We start from the raw sequence: 22,458 nt of genomic DNA on the forward strand, positions 1-22,458 counted from the left end.
ACGAATAATTAATGATGGTTAGGGTTCATAATTATGATAATTATATTTGTAGTAGTTGAAGAGCTTTTCCAAAACCTGTAAACGTAATCTTAAACTTCTTGTAAAAAAATTCAGAGGATTTTTTTGAGTCAAGACACCGTATTCGAATATTCTTTTCCAGTTTGAAGATCTATTAGATTAGATGTCGAATTTCCAATTTGTTCTAACAGAATACCTCAACAGATTTCACAATGCTGAGACATGACAGGAATTTAATTAAATCTATTACAATTATTATTCATCTCGTATTACTGTTAACAATGATTTATTTTAGGCTTGGTCCATACGAAATGAGCTGAAAAGGTATATTTAATTTTTATTGGAAAAACCTTATTCGATTTAGCTTATTTTTTTCCTCTTATGTTGCAATCAATTAATGTTAAAATAAACGACATTTTATAATTTTTTTTCTATTTTGACAGAAGAGCTGACCTGAGATACCTGATGGAAAGTGGTTACCTGTGACAAGAAATTTTAACCATACCTTACTTCACCAATGCGCTAACAAGATTGGGAACTAAGATTTTATGACCCTTCTTGAGTCAATCACCCTTCAAGCTGGAACACAACAACACTACCTACTGTTGTTTAGCGGTAGAAAATCTGATGAGATGATGGTACTTTCCCAGTTATACTTTTCAGTACTATTAATTTAAAACATTAAAATACAGTTGTCTGTCAGATTGTATATCATTCTTGTACTTGTTATTCTTCTGAAAGTATGCACAAGAGTTCCGGAATTAATATCACCTATAATTCATCTTGAACCAAATAGTGAATGCCCTTTTATAATCGGACAAATAGGTGCCGTGAGTGTCACCCACCTATATCACCGGCGTCCCACCCATTCGTACGTTTGAATACTCTTTATAGTCTAGTTATAATCATTTTTTTACATTACATTACATTAACAGCCTGTAAATATCCCACAGCTGGGTCAAGGCCTACTCTCCCTTTGAGGAGAAGGTCTTGGAGCATATTCCACCAGGATGCTCCAATGCGGGATGGTGGAATACACATGTGGCAGAATTTCGTTGAAATTAGACACAGGCAGGTTTCCTCACGATGTTTTCCTTCACAGCCGAGCACGAGATGAATATTAATAAACACAAATTAAGCACATAAAAATTCAGTGGTGCTTGCCTGGGTTTGAACCCAAAAACATCGGTTAAGATGCACGCTTTCTAACCATTGAGCAATCTCAGCTCATTTTCTTTTAAATAAAGTTAAATTATTAATAATTCATTCTATATGTATGAAGGGGGTTTTTTTTTATTGCATAGTAACAATCCTATGCTCTGCCGGATAAAATTGCGTTCTTTCATTTATTCAGAAAAGTATTACTACACGACATCACGCTACAACCCATGGGGCGGAGCAGTTTCGTTTAGAATGGGTGGAACCACGCATAGCATCTAATAGAATATAAAACAAATATAATGATACAATCAAGATTATAGAATACGAGGTTTAAGATGTCTTGTAATATTACAAGGTGACACATCAAAGTGATCGTTCATTTGTTTTGATATGTAATAAATTAGAATTGGTACTGAATATTCTAATTAAAAAATTATATATATTTTAATTAGAATATGTAATTAATGTATATTTTGACGATCTCCGTGGTCGAGTAGTGTGTACATCGGTTTTCACGTATACGCTAATCCGAGGTCCCAGGTCCGATTCCCAGCTGAGTCGATGAAGAAAAAGCTCATTAATTTTCTATGTTGTCTTAGGTCTGGGTGTTTGTGGTAACGTTGTTACTTCTGATTTTCTGATCAGAGTAATGTATGTTATGTTGTCCAACATTTATTTATTAATTTATTTATATTAGTATGTTTTTTTTTCTGCTGAGTTATAAATCCGTTATAGTCATGAAAAATTCATATTTAATTATCAACGTTTATATGTAAATATTGACTAAGAATTTTCTCTTTAACTTCGTTGATATTTTAAGCAAAACTCAAAATGAATTTAAAGAAGCTTTTGTTTCAATTCTCTAAAAATAATGAAATAAACTATTCCTTTAAACTTTTACAATCAACTTATAACGTTATTATAAGATATAAAAGCTCAAAATAGATTTAAGTTCTAGTATGTACTTAGTTAGAAAATTAAAAAAATTAAACCTCACAGATCAATTTATTTAATTTACTTGTTTACCGATTAAACATAGTTACATCGAAAGTTAAATAAAATCTTTTGAAAAAAAATGCAATTTCAAAAAATTAAATGAATTTAAGATTATTATTATTTCGATCGCACAATATATTGTAGTTTTATTTTTCTTTTATATAGAGAACTAAAGAATTTCAATCATATCATATATACAGATATAGTATCTATCAGCTTTAGCAGTCTCCGTTACGGGGTATTGATCAGTGCTCGAGAACAATTTAATTATTTAGCGGAATAGGGGTCTTACTTTGCTTAATATATGCATTAATAATTCGACTTGTTGCCGTTTGTGACGTTGCTTTTAGCTTTACTGAGTGAGAAGTGGTCTTTTATCTCTATTATGTACGCGAGATGCCTTACCTTACACTTTAGGTAAAAGTAAGGCTGTCTTTACTCGACTTATTTCACCACGGTACTTTATTGTAGGTGGTAGGTATATGTGCCATAATTATATTTGACTTGTGCAGGTTTTCTACCGATGTTATTATATGTTATTTATGTTATACTTTTTGGTACTTGTATTCTTAGTAGTGTTTGCTTGTATCTTGCATCCGAAACCAAACTCTTAATAATGTTCTCAGTATCGTGATATTCGTGATTACATTTCAAATTTAAAAAAGTTTTAGTTTGTGCATTCTTGTAATAATATTGAATAACAATGAATTAAGGGTACATATTCAAATTGGATCCGTCAAAGTTGATTTAATATGGGCGTAAATGTACGCTTCTTAGATTTCCATTGTGCCGCGATTTTATGGAATTGTCTTTGAGGGGATTAATTTGTATTAGCGGAGTTCGTGCGCAGTCGAGAATGTTCAAACGTCAGTCAGAAAGCCGATCTGAGTTTTACACGATAGCATACATTCGTGATCATATTATTTTAATATTATATCTATTCACTTTCCGTAGCGTGTTCGTGTTTTGTTAAGTGTTTGAACACGGCAAAGTGGATATGACGTTTCACTAATGTTTTATTTTATAAGCGTTTATTCGGCAAATAACACGAATAGCAAATATGCGTTTATGTTTGCTTATCGGTTTATATTTGCACGTCAAATAAGGCAAATATTGACGTAGGGACGTGGCCGATCTACGGAAATGTTTACCTTATTCTTGGTTTACTTAATAACATCCGCTCTTTTAGTTTACTCTGAGCTAAATGAACCGACATACAACAATCAAAAAAGATAACGGCTAGTATATTTATCATTATTAAATATATCAGCTATTCGTCCTAACTTCGTGCGGATAAATTAAAGTTAAAAAATCCTGGAAACATATCAAAGCAATAATTGCTGGATTTTATACGACCCATCCACACACACACAAACAAAAATTACCGTAATCAGTCGAGCCATTTAGTCGTTCATTGACATTCATTGACACACGTACAGAATAATTATAAATATATGTTAAGGCAACCTAGTTAATTATTTTTTTAAAGGGTTACAATTTAATCAATTAACAACAATTCAATTATTTTATTGTATCGTGTCTACATTGGTTTTATCCTTTTAAAATAAATATTGAAAACTTATATACAAATTGCATCCCAAGTTGCAATCGCGTCCAAGATTTTCATGATATTAAATTATACTCGATATTTTATTTTCAAAGCGTTATATATAAAACTACCCATTTAAATTTGATCTTGATTTTTTTATATACGCTTAAATAATATATAATAAAGTGTATTTTTTTCATTTACTTTGTTTACCAACAACTTATTTATGACTAAAGTAGGCGGACTATCAAATGGGCAATAATCATTGATTACGTAAAAAATTAAGTATTTCTTACAATGCGCCACCGACCTTGGAAAATAAGATGATGATCCTTTGATCCTGTAGTTAGCCTGCTTCGATCACCCTTCAAACCAGAACACAACAATACTAAACATTGCACCTACCCAGACTTTCCCCTATCACCAAGTACCATTAGTATAAAATTTGGATAAATCTATGACAGTTTAAAAATTATAAAGTACTAAAACAAAATGATAAGTTAATTATAAGTAAACGCATGTAATGATAATTAAAATAAATTAACTTACAAATACAACTGTAGAAATAAGTACATGACATAATCAATAACACCACAAATTACTCTAAGCGGTACATAAAGCTACTAGGACTCATTTTGCGATTGTAAATAAAAATGTCGGTAAATTTATTTAAGAATTTCGAATATAACATTGATGCGGCTTTTCCCTTGATTGCGGAAGGCTTTTATTTGCTTCACTTAATTAACTGATGCGCACACAGACGTCTTCCGAGTTATTAAATATTTTATACGATCAAATTAATATTCACTTGGATTACATTTCGACATGAACGGATATTATTAATTTTCTTAAAGAACCTTTATGATATTCAATGTAATTTTATAAGACGACAAATTTAAATATCATATTATTAATATCATATTTTAAATGTGTATAGTAATGTAAAAACAGATGTATACATTATATTGTTTGATGCGTACAGAGGTGTCATACGGTCGAATTGTCTCGCAATACGCTCTCGTATAAACCCGCCAGACAGCTAGCCGCTTGTGGCTTGGCTATATAGCCGCGATCCATTTTAAAAGTTGTCTTTGTTAATTATCAATTTGAGTTAAATTGATAAATTTTACTTATAATTACGATGTGCTAAAAAGCTAATTAAACCAGTTCGAAATATTTGTTAATTAAATAAGACCTTCTCTACTTGCACCTTTTTTGTCGTACAATATTTTCATTGTGATTTGTTTTCGATTTGTTCTACATAGTGCAATAGATTTTAATATATACCGTATAATTTAATATATCTCCTTGTATAGTGACTAGATATAAGGTCACAGATGTCGAGATCCTATGTACAAATCCTATATCTTTTACATTTTTTTTTTTATTATAAACAAACAATATAATTAATACGAATAATACTATCTACGTAACACGTGAAAAACTGTTTCAAACAATTCCTACATAGAAACTTCTTATGTCATTGTTAAATTAATAATGAATGCTAAGTGCTTAAATAAATTGCCTCAATTGTATTGAAAACCGCAACAAAATCCATCGTGTCATTCGAATGGTTAAACGCAAAAAGTTACTTTATGTAATATAGAATAAAGTCACTTTTCGCGTACATAAACTTGTATTTTATTATTGAAACGAAGTGTTTTACGCAGCTTATAGTAATTAAATCGTCACGTCAGTTAATAGCATTATACTACCCCCTACAAACGACCTCTAACTCTCTTTCTTCTTATATGTCTCTCATTCATAAAGTTTGACATAATATATATTTTTTTTATGACATTGGTTGACGGACGAGCATATGGACCACCCGATGGTAAGTGGTCACCACCGCCCATAGACAAAGGCGCTGTAAGAAATATTAACCATCCCTTATATCACCTATGCGCCACCAACCTTGGGAACTAAGATGTTATGTCCCTTGTGCCTGTGATTACACTGGCTCACTCACTCTTCTAACCGGAACACAACAATACAGAGTACTGTTATTTGGCGGTAGAATATCTGATGAGTGGGTGTTACCTACCCAGACGCTTGCTTGCACAAAGCCCTACCACCAAGTAAATATATAGTAATGATATATATTTTTGTTATCGTTTTAATTCACAAGGAATTTTAATAACAGTTTTCAGTTATTACATTTACATTACATTAACAGACTGTACATTTCCCATTAGTGGGCTAAGGTCTCCTCTCCCTTTGAGGAGAAGGTTTGGAGCATATTCCACCACGCTGCTATAATGCGGGTTAGTGGAGTCACATGTGGCAGAATTTCGTTGAAATTAGACACATGCAGGTTCCCTTATGATGTTTTTCTTCTCCGCCGAGCACGAGATGAACTATAAACACAAATTAAGCAAATGAAAAATCCGTGGTGCTTGTCTGGGTTTCAACCCGCAATCATCGGTTAAGATGTACGCGTTCTAACCATTGGGCCATCTCGGCTCTCTGGTTCAAATATTTTGTTTTTTTGTCTCTTCATTATTTGGACAGATTTAAGTTAGTATGTGTCATGTTTGCATATGTTATTATGAATACATTTGTTGTAAATAAATAAAATCCGATCGTAATAAATTGTTGTTGTTTACACGAAGTCGACAATAGTCACACACATAAGGGAATCCATCGTTTACTAATAATATAAATATGTATTGTACAGTTGATAAAAGATCAAACGTTTTTGAAGGGTCTCCTTAACACAGGTATATAACACGCTCAAGTTAATCGCCCCGGTTACTCACATAACAGTTTAAGTGGTTTTTTTTTTTTTATAATGGCTTAGCGACCCGCCCCGGCTTCGCACGGGTGCAATGCTGATACTAAATATACTACAGAATGTCTTTATATACAACTTTCACAGCTTTTTTGTCTTTATACAAAACAAACCGCTATGTTCCTGCATTTTAAAATTGTAATATCCATTATTTCTCGTAAAAATAAAAAATAAAAAAAATGGTTATTTTGGGCTATCCCCAAGATATATATCATGGATTTTACTGTAGAACGTTTTAAGGTGTACAATACTGTAATACATCGTTTTGATCTATCTCGTAGAGTTCAACCTATGTTTGAAATTAAAGCGCAAAAAATGTTTTTATTTACGACATCACATTAGAAACCTCTAAAATGATCAGAGTTTTTGACCTACCTGCCTTTTGAATCACTCTATCAATAAAAAAAAAACACATAGAAATCCGTTGAGTAGTTTTAAAGATCTAAGCATACATCCCTATGTAACAAAGTCGCTTCCCGCTGCCTGTCCCTACAGGCAGCGGGAAGCGACTTTGTTTCATACTATGTAATGATTAAATGTTATTTACGATTAAATAAATTAACAAAGTTTGATAATTAAATGACAAGACGTTATATAAATATTTAAAATCCCGCGTGATTTAAAACAATAAAAAAAAAACTAAGTTTAAATAAAATCGTATGTAATAGAAGAAGAAGTATAATCGTACTGTATATAAAGAGATATATAAAATAATGATCGGGAAAGTTCAGTTGAAGGGGGGCATGAGGCTTTTAACATACGTGACGATTTGTGAGAGGTTATTCTACTGCAAGCCGCATAAAAGAACATCCGTCCAAAAAATACTATTACTATACAAGGATGTGAGGTTCGCTTTTATTAATAAACACTGATATAATTAATTATATACATATATGCATTTACTTACAACTTTATAAAATTAATGACTAATGTACAACGCATAGTATAAACTGCTGGGTATGACAAGGTGAAATTTTGTTTACACAATAAGTAATATGGAAAGTCAGTGTGTGTCTGTAAGTACTGAAGTATTAAACAAATTCTTACCTTTGAGTACATGAGGCTTAAAGGCAGACTCATCGCGGTTGAGAGTATCCAAACAAAAACAATTTTGATTGTAACTCTCTTCCTCGTTTTGTTTCTTCCGAACCTCATGGGATAGCGTAGCGACAGGTACCTTGAATAAAGATATTTATTTTATTATTCAATTATTTTATCTATTTATATTTAAGTATTTGTTTACAAATATTTGTCAGTAATTTTAAATTTTATTATTTTCAATTGAATGTTAAGTCGATAAAACAATATGTTATGGATAATTTGATTTAGTATTCTTTAAATATCCATAGAGATTGATATATTGCTTGATAGAATAAATAAAAATAAAATTTTGATGTCTCGTCTCCCGCTTGAGGATAAGGTTTGACGTCTACTCCACCACGCTGCTTCAATTCGGCTAATCAACCACGTCCCTATCCTCACGATGTTTATTTCGCCGCCGAGTACAGGATGATTTTTAAACACAATTTTATTGAATTGGTATACGAGTACTTATTTACTTATCGTTAAATAAATAAAAAAAACTCAAATGATCTATTGTGACTCGTAAATAAAACTCCCGTTTAACTAAGCTTTGTTCGTATTAATTTCAAACCGCAAATAATTAATAACTATAAAATGATTTATGAAGTCCTCAAATTTATTAATATGGTAGTAATTAATTTACAGCCCGTAACTAAACCGCTGTTAAACGTTAAAATTAACAAATCGACCAATTAATCGCTGATTAAATCCCAATTTATTTGCGAAACACCGATTCGCTAGCGGCAAATTAGGTTACAAGTTCAATGAAATTTGTGAGATGATTAACGTTTTTGGTGAATTTTAATTAATTTTTAGTTCATTGAATAAATAAATAGATGATAAATTAAATTAAAATTAAATCTATATATGTATTAAACTTCAATAATATACTAAAAAATATGATTAAATTAAAAAACTTCGTCTTCATCTACACTTTCCATCAGATGTGATGGAAGACAATTATTATTATTATTACCTATTCCATTACAACGATATATATATATTTGTGATATCAATTATTATCAGCTATTTAATTGGCTTTACCAAACTCTACCATTAGTGAAATTTAATCTTATTAAATTCTTAATTATTTATATATATAAAAGAAAAATTATATTATATTTAAGGTTATAAAGTTATTAAGTTTATTGTTTCGACCGCCCTGAAACAAGATACTATCAGATCAACTCAAAAAAATAATTTGTCATTTTATAGACCGCCTATATAGGAAAGAATTTACTAATAAATTTCACGCTTTAGCCATTAATAGCAATTTTTAAAATTAAGTAAGCCACACAGCACCACAGTCCATTGGCGTATTGTTTGTGTGTGCGTTTTTTTTTTAACATATAGGTAGGCAGAGCAATTGGACCAGCTGATTGTAAGTTGTCGCCACCGCCCATAGACAATGGAGCTGTAAGAAATATTAACCATTTCTTATATCATCAAAACTCCACCAACCTTGGGAACAAAATTAGTTCCCATGTGCCTGTAGTTGCCAGTGTCTAGCCAGATCACAAGTGGGTGAACCCAGACGTACGTACAATAAACAATGACGTATGTTTGAATGATACATATGTATGTATGAAACGTATAATCCAAATTATACACTTGTGCAAATATGCTTAGCAAATAAAGCGTCGATAAAAATATATCATTGACAAAGTAATAAAAATTGAGCATTGGAAATGAAATTGCCCTTTTTATGATATCGACTATACGTCACAGACACGTCACGGACCCTTACGTATTTGACCCAATTCGCCATAACTAGCAATACCCTTCATAAAACCATAAATCCCACGGGAAATTTAACGCCGTCTTGAAAACTGAAACGAATTTAATCAGCTCGTGTGCAAGGCGATATCTTGGTTTTATAATTTACAGGCAAAGTGTGAGCGAGACATTCAAAATTCAATTACGGGTCGGAAAGGGATAACTTCATAGATTAACGTTCAACTTTAAACATTACGTGAACTTTTGATCGTGATTGCGTTTTTGTGGTCGTTCGTTACTTTGAATAGGCAGACATGTATGACGTCATAATTATTCCGTTATTAACTTTATCGGATATTGATTTTCTTTTCATGTTTACATTGTAAGTGGTCACCTCTGGCTTCGAAATCGAAAACAGAGAATTAAAACATCGTCTGAAATATTTTAAGCAGTGAAAGATATTTAATACTATCTGATAGATATACATGTAGTATCTTTAGAATAATGCATGTATTGAAACGTTGAAATTTGTCAATGATATGATTTTGATGTATGAGGTACTTCCCTTCTCGTATGGGCCGCGGCAACGTGTGTATCATTAGTGCGCCGCGCTTAAAAGTTAGATAATGTAACCGACTATTAGCCTTCTTATAAATAATATCACTCATCCCTGGGACACGGACAAGGGAGCGCTCCCAACAAGTAGTAAGTAATAACAACTCTTTTTATCCATTTTAATACAGTACACTTATATCTAGCGTACACATTTTTCTTTTTGGAAATATATTGTATAATAGCAGATCCTGCGGATTTACCCGAACTAATAAAACTCTACCTATATAACATCGAATTATGAATTAAAAACGTAGCCTATTTCCTTTCCCGGGACTCAAGCTATCACCGGTCAAAATTCATCTAAACTGGTTCAGCGGAATTAACGTAAAAAGTTAACTGACAGAGTTAATTTCGCATTTATAATATAAGCGTAGATTAATTCAATAATTTTTAATAAAAATTGTGAAACGAGTCTGACATTATTTTAAAGTGTTTGATCTCGAAATATTTTATAGGATTTCTTTGAAGCTAAATATTAGAATAGAAAACTTATTAAAAACATTTGATGATATCGAGTTCCATTGATTATATTACAGTAGGGTTTGAGAATTTGTATTATTTCTATTTATATCATTCGTTTTGTTATTAATAAACATTTTCGTAAAAAAAATGTTATTTTTTTAAAACTAGTTGTGCCATACGGATTTATATGCATTACGAGTATAAATAAAATAAATATATAAAAAAAAATTTAGCTTCTGATAGACTCAACGGATTTTGATGAATTACAGATTAAACCTCGGAATACTCCTTAGATTATTAAAAAAAAAAAAACTAGACAATCAATCAATCCAGACAAACGGTCGAATAGACAAAATTAAAAATAATGGTTGATGGTCTTATTACGTACAGATAGCAGAATATTAACTTAAAAAAAGACGGACATTTTTAATTCACAGCGAGACACTTCAATTTAATGTGATTGATTTATTAATTCGATTAAAATATATTATCACTCTATAATAAGAGTAAATATATGTATACTATGATATACTATACGTATAATATGATGAAAAAAATATTCTTGTATAAATCTATTGGTATGGACATGTGCATTTCAAACTTAGACACGTCAAAAACAAAATGGCCGATTACCGAAAATTCAATCAATAGCTTACAAATCGTGTTTATCAAAGCAGAAATTCAAAAATTTTACTTAATATAGAAGCCTTACACTTGCTTATGATGACCAAAAATATACGATAAGATCGGATTTTTTTAAAAATCATAAAATAGTTTCATTGAAAATTTCATTTATTATATTATTTACGATAACCATTTTAAAGCTACATTATAAGTTATATTTTCAAAAAAACTATCTACTCCATTATATACAGAACTTTATATAAGTATTCATTATAAAAAAAAAATAAAAAAAAAATCAGACGTTGATATATTCTTATTAAATTACGTACATTAAAAAACACACCATGCTCAAAATATTGTTTTTTTATCGCTTTTATTTACTACCTTTGTTCGTTAATTTATTTTATTAATTAATAAAAATAATTGAAAAACCCAAATTGCTGTAACACTCGTGTTTAGAATAGATTTAATAATTGCCTATAGATAAGCCACGATCGAATGTCGTTTGAATATATTTTGTTGCCATAGCAAAAATTAATAAAAATATTCATACCTGTCAACACTTATAGTGCACAGATGCATTATCGACGCCGTGCAGAGTAGGACATCAAGGCAGATCCAGGTGAGGCAATACACAGCTGGCAGAGGAAAGTAGCCTGAAAAAAAAACACGTACTTAAATTTTTGTGATACAAATAAATACACAATATTATTATTTTATCAAAACCTGACTGACTGTTTTCGTAAGCACTAGAAATAGTGGCGAGTTAGAAATAATGAGTAATGTAAGAATCTTTGCCATGAAAAAATATTAATGCTCATCAAGAAGGTCGAACTGTGTAGAATCCTATTAATCTCAAAAAGATTTACCATCAACCAATTATATAATAGATTAAATAAACTGAATCCGAAATTTAAAATCTCTGCGAATTATGGCTAAATTTCTCTGATCAAGATATAGAAAATGAAATCATTTTTATTCATTCATTGCGAAGACGATCGTGCAGTGGAAAGTTCATTAAAGTCCAAATGAGTAACATTAGTAATATAAATATAATTAAAATATATAATATAGCAGATTTAAATTATAATTTACTTGGTGGTAGAGCTTTGCTCAAGCCCGTCTGGGTAGGCACCAACCTCTCATCACATATTCTACCGCCAAACAGCAATACTTATCAAGTGTAGGTATTAATACGTGTGACAGGTGAGTGAGCCAGACTAACTACAGGCCCAAGGTACATCTTAGCTCCCAAGGTTGGTGGCGCATTAGAAATGTTTAATATTTCTTACAGCGCTAATATTTATGGGCGATGGTGGGCACTTATCATCAGCTGACCCATTCGCTCGTCCGCATATGGCACTACATGTGCCGTTAATGCTAATCAAGGAAACTAAGGTATTATATTCATTGAGCTCATATCATAGGCTTCACACACCTTTTATACTGAAACAAGCGAAGTATTGATGTATGATGGTAAAATAATTAATGAATGTACTAAGAATGGCTTGTACTAAGCCACATTATCAGTTCTTGCAACTAGAAGTTAATTTAAAAAAAATATATACGTTACTAGCTGAACATGCGGCTTTTTCCGTGCGAAATTTATAAAGGACATACTTCCAACCCCCGTTTTGCTATTAAGAGTGGAATTTCGTAAATTTTTTAGCAGATATCTGGACCTTATAAGGGATCTACTCGCTAAATTTCAAGTTTGTAGGTGTTATAGTTTCTGAGATTCCGTGATTAATCAGTGAGTGGTATTTCTCTTTTATAAATATAGAAGATTATAAGGGCCCGTAGGTAAACTTGTGATTCTTTGCTGAATTTTTATGTTTTTATTCGTGTTTATAATTCCTCTCATGCTAAGCAGCAAACATAGTCAGAAAATCTGCATTTTTCATCTCTGCCACATATCCATCAAACAGAATTGGAGCGTCAGAGACAGAACACAACAGAGCGTCTTGATGGAGCAGACTCCAAACATTTTCTTCGAAAGGATTGGCTTTAGCCCAGTATTGGAATTTGTACAGACTATTATTGTTCTCTCATCTTCATCAGCCCATATTCATCCACTGCTGGACATAGGCACGCCACTGTGATCTTCGGCAACTCGCATCCAGCTCCTGCCAGCCGTCTTGCGCAAATCGTCACTCCACCGTGCCTGAGGACGTCCTACACTACGTTTGCGGAGACGCGGTCTCCACTCTAGAACACGTTTGCCCCAACGGTTTACTGTTCTCTATAATACGATCAATAAATTCTAATTACAAAAATTAATAGTTTAGGATAATATTGTTGGAGAAAAAGTATTTTTGTCGTTCTGGATTTATTTGCTCATGGACGTTTGTGTTTTTAGGGCGCGTTTGTTTGAAAAATTACACAGTCATTAGTATCAGATTTCGTTATGTTCATTACTAAAACACTAGTAGTGGGCGATTTCTCGGTAACCGTTTTATTACCACGTAATCAATGAATTCGTGGAAAGCAATTGTTTTTTTTTCTTTATTTCAGGGTCGAATAAAAATTGAAAATAAATTTTAAAATACATACATTAGGATATATTTTTTTTGCTATTTTAATTGTCTAATAGAATTAATATAATTTGTATTTAAGCAAAAAAATAACATTAGAAGTATGTTTGGATCTATCTTTACTATTATTAAAAATATGTAAAATGGGTTTGTTTATATGTAAGGGAAATATTTGGAATTAAAATTCAAATTAAAAAAAAACACTGGTTCATTATTCCTGAATGGTAAAAGGATAAATTTTACTTATATAATATCATTTTCTTTATTAAATTGTATCCGTGCAAAGCCGGATCACTTGCTGGTGGATAGATAGGGGGCACTATTTCCTTTTACCACTGAGAACGAGAAAATATAAATGACCATGAAAAATGAATAGGTAATTCTGCTGTTGTGAATAACCTGACAGAAAATCATAAAACGCTTATTCGTTCGGAAATAAAAACAACTCGGAAACAATAATCACAAAACGTTCGGATACTATTAAGACTGACCTTAATATTCGAACTCAGAGCCTCGGCACCTGCAGTCAGAAAAGACAGACCAAAGTCACTAGAAGACAGTTTATTAAGCTTAGATCGTTCTTAAGTACTGTAGCTTGTTTTATTAAAACTTCGTTGATCAAAGTCGAAGTTTAAGTATTTTTTTATTACATAATCAACATCGAAAATTGTGTTTGCAAAGTATGGACTATGATATATAGCTGTACTCGATTGCTGTTTCAGTTATTTCTTGTAACTTTCCCGGAGTTATATCCACTCTAATTCCAACATTCTTGATGAGTCATGTATTTTTAATTAACGTTGTACAATGTACTACTTACGATTATAGTAGTGCCTATTCATATTTAAATAAGATATAATTAAACTGGTATATGTGACTTTTATTTAAAAATTCCTTTGTAATTTCAATAATATACGTTATTTTAAAAATATGATATAGGTATTTGATACTAGGTTCATCCTCGAATGAATTGTAGCGTAATGTCCGTTTTCAAAAAATTAACTATCTAACACAAATACATTTTTTCATATCTTTCTCGTACTTACATACTAAACAAATTCTTGAGCTCCTTATATTAGACACGACTCAAATGAATTGAACAACTCGTTTTAAAGCATTTATTTTATCGAGAAATCCATAAATTACAGGAATTTACTCTTTCTAAACACGTGAATAATCTGAGATATCAAATAAATTGAAATGATTCTGAGTTCTTTATTAAAACAAAACATCTTGTGTGAAATAAGTACTTTAGCTTTGATTTATTGAAAACTGCCTACCCGGTCAAACTTTGAATGGGTAGACTCTAGAAACCTTCTCGGTCGTACGCAAACCAACTCCATCAGAATCCACCAGATGAATTTAGGAACGTAGATTAGAAAAATGTAAACACTGAATTTTCTGAATAGATATTTTGATACGTTTATTATTACATTTTTAGCATTTAGTTAAAAGTAATGTATTTGGTAATCGGATAACACTTTTCGATTGCCATAGATCTTAGGGTCGGGCCGATAAAAAAATATTGGGTTTTTCTGTCAAAACAATTCTTACTAGCAGTCCGGAGTCTTAATATCGGAAGTATGTACACTCCTGTATGTCGGAAAGCACGTACACTCTTTCGTGGCTTATTAACCATCCCTTGTTGGCGCTTATACTCGTGCACTTTAATTTTGTGTGTGTGTGTTTTTTTTTTATAAATAAATATTGGACAACATCACATACATTACTCTGATCCAAATGTAAGTAGCTAAAGCACTTGTGGCCAAAATCTGCTTAGATCTTTAAAACTACACAACGGATTTTGATGCAGTTTTCATTTAATAGATAGAGTGATTCAAGAGGAAGGTTTTTATGTATGCATGCATAATATAGTAGATAAAAACTAATAATTTTAGAGGTATCTAATGTGATGTCATAAATAAGCACCCTGGCTAAATAGGTGTTGATCACGCTGCCCTATTGCAGGTTGAGGATATATGTGGCAGTTTCTCATCTACCACATATAACTTCTTCATCGAACACGAGATGACTAATTATAAATACAAATTAAGCACGTGAATTCAGTTCTGCTTGCCCCGGGGTTGGAACTCAGATTCATCGGTTAAGGTTCAAGTCTTATAATCATTGGTCCATAACGATTTGTACTAGTTAATAAAGAATTCTGAGAATTACCTTGATACGTCAATTAGTAAATATAAACTTAACCGCAGCTGCTAAAACACGAAGCCCAATCTTCGATACGAATACAAAGTTTATACAAGAGCAAAGTATCCTAAAGCTGTTTGCTAAATTACTTGAAATACTTCGTCGTTTCAGAAATTAATTCGATTAATTATTTAAAAAAATGTGTTGTTAAGACCAATTACGGATTGTGTAATTCTGAAACCGATAAAACTAATTATATGGTGCAATTCTTTTATATATATGTATATGTCGGAGGAAGATATGAGTCGGGTCGATTGATGTTTGCATGGATAACACACGATATTATTTGTTTACATTTTAATATCTTTTAAAATTCTTAGTTAATTATATTTGATTTGTTACATTTTTTTAAGAAGTTATAAGCCGTATTAATTTTATAAGTTATGAATATTGTATTTCTTGTAACGACCAATCAGAGCGAAGGATTTGACTCGAGCGGGGTCGAGGCGCCATCTGGTTGACAGAGGTTGAGACAGTTTTGACGGACACATTTTGTTTGATTAGAAAAAGGGATAGATCGAGTTTGATCTTGAAAAGTCTAAAAGACTGCCTATAAGGTCAGATCGGTGTTCTGAACCCGCTGCTCGGTGAAGTTACTCGTTAAAGTGTCAATTTGTTGATTTTATTTTAATTAAAATACTGTAAAAACGTGAAAGTTGTGATTTATGCTTGTTCTTTACCCTAATGACGCCCATTAAGCCGGTAACCATTGACGACGATGTCAACAAGAACGATGTTTCATACATATACATATATGTCGGAAAAACATCGTTCTTGTTGACATGTATATATATGTTGGAGGAACAATTGGGTTCGAGGATTGATCCGACATTCGGAAGACTATTTGGGCGTGCAATGGAGATATTCACAAAATAAAACGTATTTAATATCGTCTAATTACTGTATTAATTGATTCTATAATCGTATATCATAATAATATCAAAGGATTACAATAATTCATCTCGATTAAGAGCAAATGGGTTTGCAAGCAACCATCGCATTCGAATAGCTTGTCAAAACAACGACTCGCGTTGCCATGATACTTACAACTCCATTCGGGTTGACCCGCTCTTAAAAGTAAATAAGCCATCAAACATTATTGCCTACTATTCATTAATTATCCAAATCAACAATCAAAGTAATCTCGCCCCGTAATATATATTATATGTATGTGTATGTATCTCTAGTTTTTTAATACAAAAAGATAGGCTGCCTGGCAAATTGGCCACATGGTAGGAAGTGGTTACCAGTCTACTATTGATATAAATGTTTTTGGTTTAGTGATACGCACGCGTGCCGTTAATTAAAAACAAATTAAATCAAAATCAAAACAATCTTAATTCAAGTAATTTTAAATACTTATTTACATAATAAAATAAATTTAAACTCAGACAGCTTAAGAGTGTTTGTACGAGTCTATTTGAATACATGAAAACAACACATAGATACAACGCGACACGTGTACATGTTTCTAAAATAATCATGCTTAAAATCACCTCAAGCCTGGAGGAATTACAGTGTAGTTCCTCGAGAAATGGCGTTGCATCCACAAAGGCAATTATACAGGTAGTTTATGCTTTCAATGTACATTATTTTTACGAGCAAGCGAAAAAAAATAGCAATAATGTTAAACAAAGGTGTGCCAAACGGATGCCTGTAGCGTAGGTAGATGAGTAACTACACCCATTGCTCTATTGACAGGAGGGCTGGTTCGTTTTTAGCCCAGAGGATCGGAATTGCGATGCAACGGGGAAATGCTGTTACTCTTTTTGCCACCATTCCACGCGGTCAAGATTTATACAGTAATTATTTTTAATTCATATTTGTATATATTTAAGCACTTAACGATTATCAATTCTAATAATAAAATAATTGCTCTATTGCACAGATTAACTGATTGTTAATATTACGTACATTTCTAATGTATAGGGGTAATGGTGACCACTTACCATCAGATATCCCATTTGCCAATTTGTCCAATAATATTAAAAACAGATAAATAATAATTGTAAATATACACGCACACAAATAAATACAAAAGCGTATCTAATATTTCTATTACAATTTTGGATCAAATTCGATTCGAAGTTAGATTTTTTTTTCGTTAAAATTAAAAAGAAAATATAAAAGTGATGTCAAGAAAGTCTTTAATCATACTTCAGACAAAAGCTTCGGCGCTAATGAAAAGGTTGGAGCGTTATTCATTATGCTATCCGATTGGGATTTCGCGGTCGAATACATTTATCAGTATTCATTTCTGCGATCTATCGTCTTTTCACATTTTTTTATTTTTTTTTACAAGCGAAATAACAGGATCCTCGAGTAAAATGCAAAACCCATCTATCTATCTATTTATCTATCTATCGATCTATCTATCTATCTATCTATCTATCTGTCTGTCTTTCTATCTATCTATCTATCTATCTATCTATCTATCTATCTATTTATTTATTTATCTAGCTATCTGTAATATTTTAAGATGTCAAATTTGTTTGTTTGTATATAAGGGATATTCTGCGGTTCTTTAAGTTCATTATATGAATACCAAATAATTTTCTTTATTAATTTATTACACTCGTGCGAAGCCAGGGCGGATCGCTAGTTATTTAAAGAGTTATATGTAAGTATGTGAGAGATGAGATGCTTTTTTATGTGACGTGTCTATTAGAGCAATTTAGGAATAAGACCGACTCATATGCCGTGACGGCAAACGTCATAACGCTGTCTACGCCGTTATGACATTTTTTTGCCCTTGTGTGTCTGAGGCATATATATTAATTATATTCTCCGTTGCTATACGAGTATATTATTTATTATAGTAAAACAACACACATTTATTTTATCAATAAAATTGTTTTATTTATTAGATTTCCTTAATTATTAACAATTTCATTTCAAAAAACGTCAAAAGCTCAATGGTTTAAATGTCACCTAGCATTATAAAAAGTCGTAGGATTGATCGTGTCCCCTTAGGTCATTGTCATCCCCACTCCTAACACAAACTTTAAGCTTAAATAGAAGGGTAAATGAATATCAGTAAATAAGAGCTTTGCTATTGTACTTTGCAAAAGTGACCATCAACTTAGATCTTTCTGATCTTAAAATATTCTGAGCTATAAAAAAACGCCTACATTTCCTTATAAGTCAAATAGACTCATGTGAGAAATCTTTCAACCTCAATGTGTTTGCAACCAACTATGGGATTAAATCAATGTCTCTGTGTGCGTATTACTTCACAGAATCGCTCAACCAATAAACCGGATGATACGCGATACGAAATATTGATACTCATATGATAGGGTTACCGATGTTGCAATTGGTGCAGGTCAAAGATAAAGTCATAATATTTATTCAATAGATGCATGACACATTCGCACTGAATGTTACATATATATAATTTTATTTACTTCCCAAGCGCAACGCCCGACTAGCTCTAATTTAAGCCATCCAAGAAGCATCCTCAGAAACATACTCTACGTGTATGTGTATATGTATCTGACATATGTATATAAACTAACTAAATTGCCTAAAATAAAACGTCTAGTTAATAGTATGAGTTATTTATCCCTATAAAGGCATAAATAAGTTTTTAATTTTATCGTAGACGAGTAGTGTGTAGCTTTGCAGACTTTGTGGAATATTTTTGTATTTAATTATCTCGTACAAAGCAAAATGTTATTTCTTGAAGTGGTAAATATGAACTATTGCATAAGCTATTTCTAGATTACTTATTGAGATTTTCATAAAATAATCATTGTGAGAAATTCATGAACGAAATGGAATTGCATAGTTGTCTAAAATTTAAATTTATACAAATACAATACTATAATATTGTTGGGATAAGAGATTGTAAATATGGGGAGATACTCCTCTCCCTCAACTTATGGAAAGGATATTGAACAATAATTGATATCCCATCAAAAACATAAATTTAAAAATGAGAGCCAAGTCCAATATTATGATATATACCTTGGTTGTTGACTTCAACGACAAAAGAAGTGAGATCTAAATGGGTGCCAAGTACAATGGTCCTTCCTGAAATTTATTTATAACTACACAAAATATCATTTCTTCTTATAACTTAGGATAATATATAGGATAATATATAGAAGAACTTGTCAAGTCAGACCTTAGGCAACAATATATCCAAATATTTCCGTTTTAGTACTTATGTACTGTAAAAAAATTAAGGATGGTATTCAACTTGTTATATAGGTATTCACGTGAACACCTTAAAATCCACATTAAAACTGTCATAAGTTTTGATTGCTGGTTCTTACATCATTTTTTTATAATTATTACATTACAGGAACTATATATATAAGAGTGTTCCTAATAGACCCAATAAAATGAAAAAATATAATAAAATTATAAAAAAAATCCAGTTTTAGATTTTTTCTTTTGTATTGGCCTAATTATCTACCTGCATGCCAAATTTCTAGGTCACCTGGAAGTAGGTTATAGTTTTGATCTATAGGTCAGTCAGTAATAAAAATGACGATTTTTAGACGTTACTATCTAAATAACCGCTTGAGATGCGTTTATGAAATTTGAAACACATATGTATCTCGCGAGTCTCAATATATGAGCCAATTGTGACACGTTCATGTCAAATAGTTTTTGAGTTACGAGGAGGTCAAAAGTGGCTCCAAATGGTTCGTGTAATATTACACACGGTGCTGCTCGCCAGTTCTGTTACTTGTACTTGGCTGACACGCTACCGCGTGTCTAGATACAATGAAACAAACTTAATACTTTGTTTCATTGTAGAGAGGTAATCCTCTGTCGTCCAGTGACATCATAAATCCGAGAATCTTAGCCAACGATTACGGGTTCAAGCCCGGATAAGCCCCTTTGGATTTACAAGTCCTTAACTTTTGTTTAAAATTCATCTTGTGTCTGGTGAAGGAAATGTCAGAAAATCTTTATATGAAAATCTGCTATATGTATTGAAACGTGCTAGAATACGTTTAAATGAAAAGGCTCTTTGACCAACAGTAAAAAAATTTAGGCAGAGACTTTATTAATGGGTATTTTTAAATGTGCCTTAGAATTTCTAAAGTACTACAGTTCATTTATTTACTAAATAGCTGTTGCCAGCGGCCTTGCTCTAGCGGAAATTGATTATTTTACATAATCATTTAAAATATGACGTTAATTTGAAATCTTTTTTTATACCACATTTGTGGTTCAACTTTCGTGGGCTAGATCCTTACTCACCTTACTCACCTCTTTTGCTCACCACTCACATTCCTTATTTCACCCTCTAGGGGTTAGAATATGCAGAAACACTTAAATACGTATATACACATTTTAACCATTATCCCAAAAATAAAGTTTCATGTTTCTACCTAATGAAATGATAGACTTCCATTTAAATTTTAACCCTTATTTCACCCCTTTAGGGGTAGAATATCCAGAAATACTTGAATACGTATCTACTTATTATTAATCAGAATCCCAAAAATGAAATTTCATGTTTCTTACTTAAAAAAATGACGGACTTCTATACAAACTTTCAACCCCGATTTCACTCCCTTAGGGGTTCCAAAATTCCTTCCTCAGTGAGTGTCTACTTTACTTTAATTTTTTACGCTCGGCGATGATGAATCAGTCAGTCAGGACTTGTTATTTTAAATATTTATTATTTACTAATGAACGGCTTAGTTTACAAAGTAAGACGCATTGTTATCTCTCTCTATTATCTGAATAGATGAATATCGGTTAACGTATTGTGATATAAGCTCTGCCTCCATTATAATGTGAGATCTCAATTATCAAACGTAACAAGAGCCAATAATATAGTATGTAATATTGTGATCTAATATAATGCTATTGAATACACTATTGTATACATGATATATTAGATTAAATGATATCATTAGAAATTCATTTATTATTAACTAGCGATCCGCCCCGGCTTCGCACGGGTGCAATGCCTGCTGCTGCTGCCACTAAATATATACATGTATGTATATATATATATATATAAACACTACAGAATGTTTTACAACGTTTACAGTTTTCAGTCAGTTTTCAGTCAGTTTTTTGTCCCTGCGTTTTAAATCTGTAATATCTTCGAAAATATTAATTTAAATGACACACTGTAGACGGCTTTATTGATCTATATTAAATGCACAATGTATTACTTAATTGGATAAGGATTAATGGTGTATTGCTTAAAATCGCTTCGAAATAAGCCTTTTTTTCTCTTAAAAAGTAAAGGATAAAAAATGGTTGTCGTGGACTATCCTTAAGGGTTAGATCACACCATCACCGACTTTTTGGAAGACCTTTTTAAAGTGTACAATACTGTAGTACATTATTTTGATCTATCTAAGGTAAGTGCAAAAAATATGTTTATTTACGACATTACTTTAGAAACCTCTAAAATGATCAGTGTTTCTCTACTATATTGTGCTTGTATTATACATATTATTATACCTTTCTCATGAATCAATCTACCTATTAAAAAAACCGCATTAAAATCCGTTGCGTAATTTTAAAGATCTAGGCATACACAGGGACACATAGCGGTAAGCGACTTTGATTTATACTATGTAATTATGAATTTTGAATCGATATTTTATATTTCATTGGTTTATTAGTGCTAGCGCTTTGTGCAATCTCGACCGACTACCGGCAGTACACCATCATCACATATTCTATCGCCAAACAGCAATAGTATTGTTGTGTTCCGG

At 31.7% G+C, this 22,458-nt stretch overlaps 1 protein-coding gene across 1 annotated transcript in view; it reads right to left on the bottom strand.

Moving 5' to 3' along the window:
* Positions 1-22,458, bottom strand: part of LOC125068943 (alpha-2B adrenergic receptor) — a 44,395-nt gene that overhangs the window by 13,260 nt on the left and 8,677 nt on the right. Inside the window, exons 2-3 of the mRNA XM_047678343.1 lie at positions 11,569-11,671; positions 7,563-7,692 (exon numbers count right to left, since the gene is read on the bottom strand). Of these exons, the coding sequence (XP_047534299.1) occupies positions 7,563-7,692; positions 11,569-11,671 (233 nt within the window). The remainder of the gene's footprint in view (positions 1-7,562; positions 7,693-11,568; positions 11,672-22,458) is intronic.

The sequence above is a fragment of the Vanessa atalanta genome, chromosome 2 (genome assembly GCF_905147765.1).
Source record: "Vanessa atalanta chromosome 2, ilVanAtal1.2, whole genome shotgun sequence".
Classification (NCBI taxonomy): Eukaryota; Metazoa; Arthropoda; class Insecta; order Lepidoptera; family Nymphalidae; genus Vanessa; species Vanessa atalanta.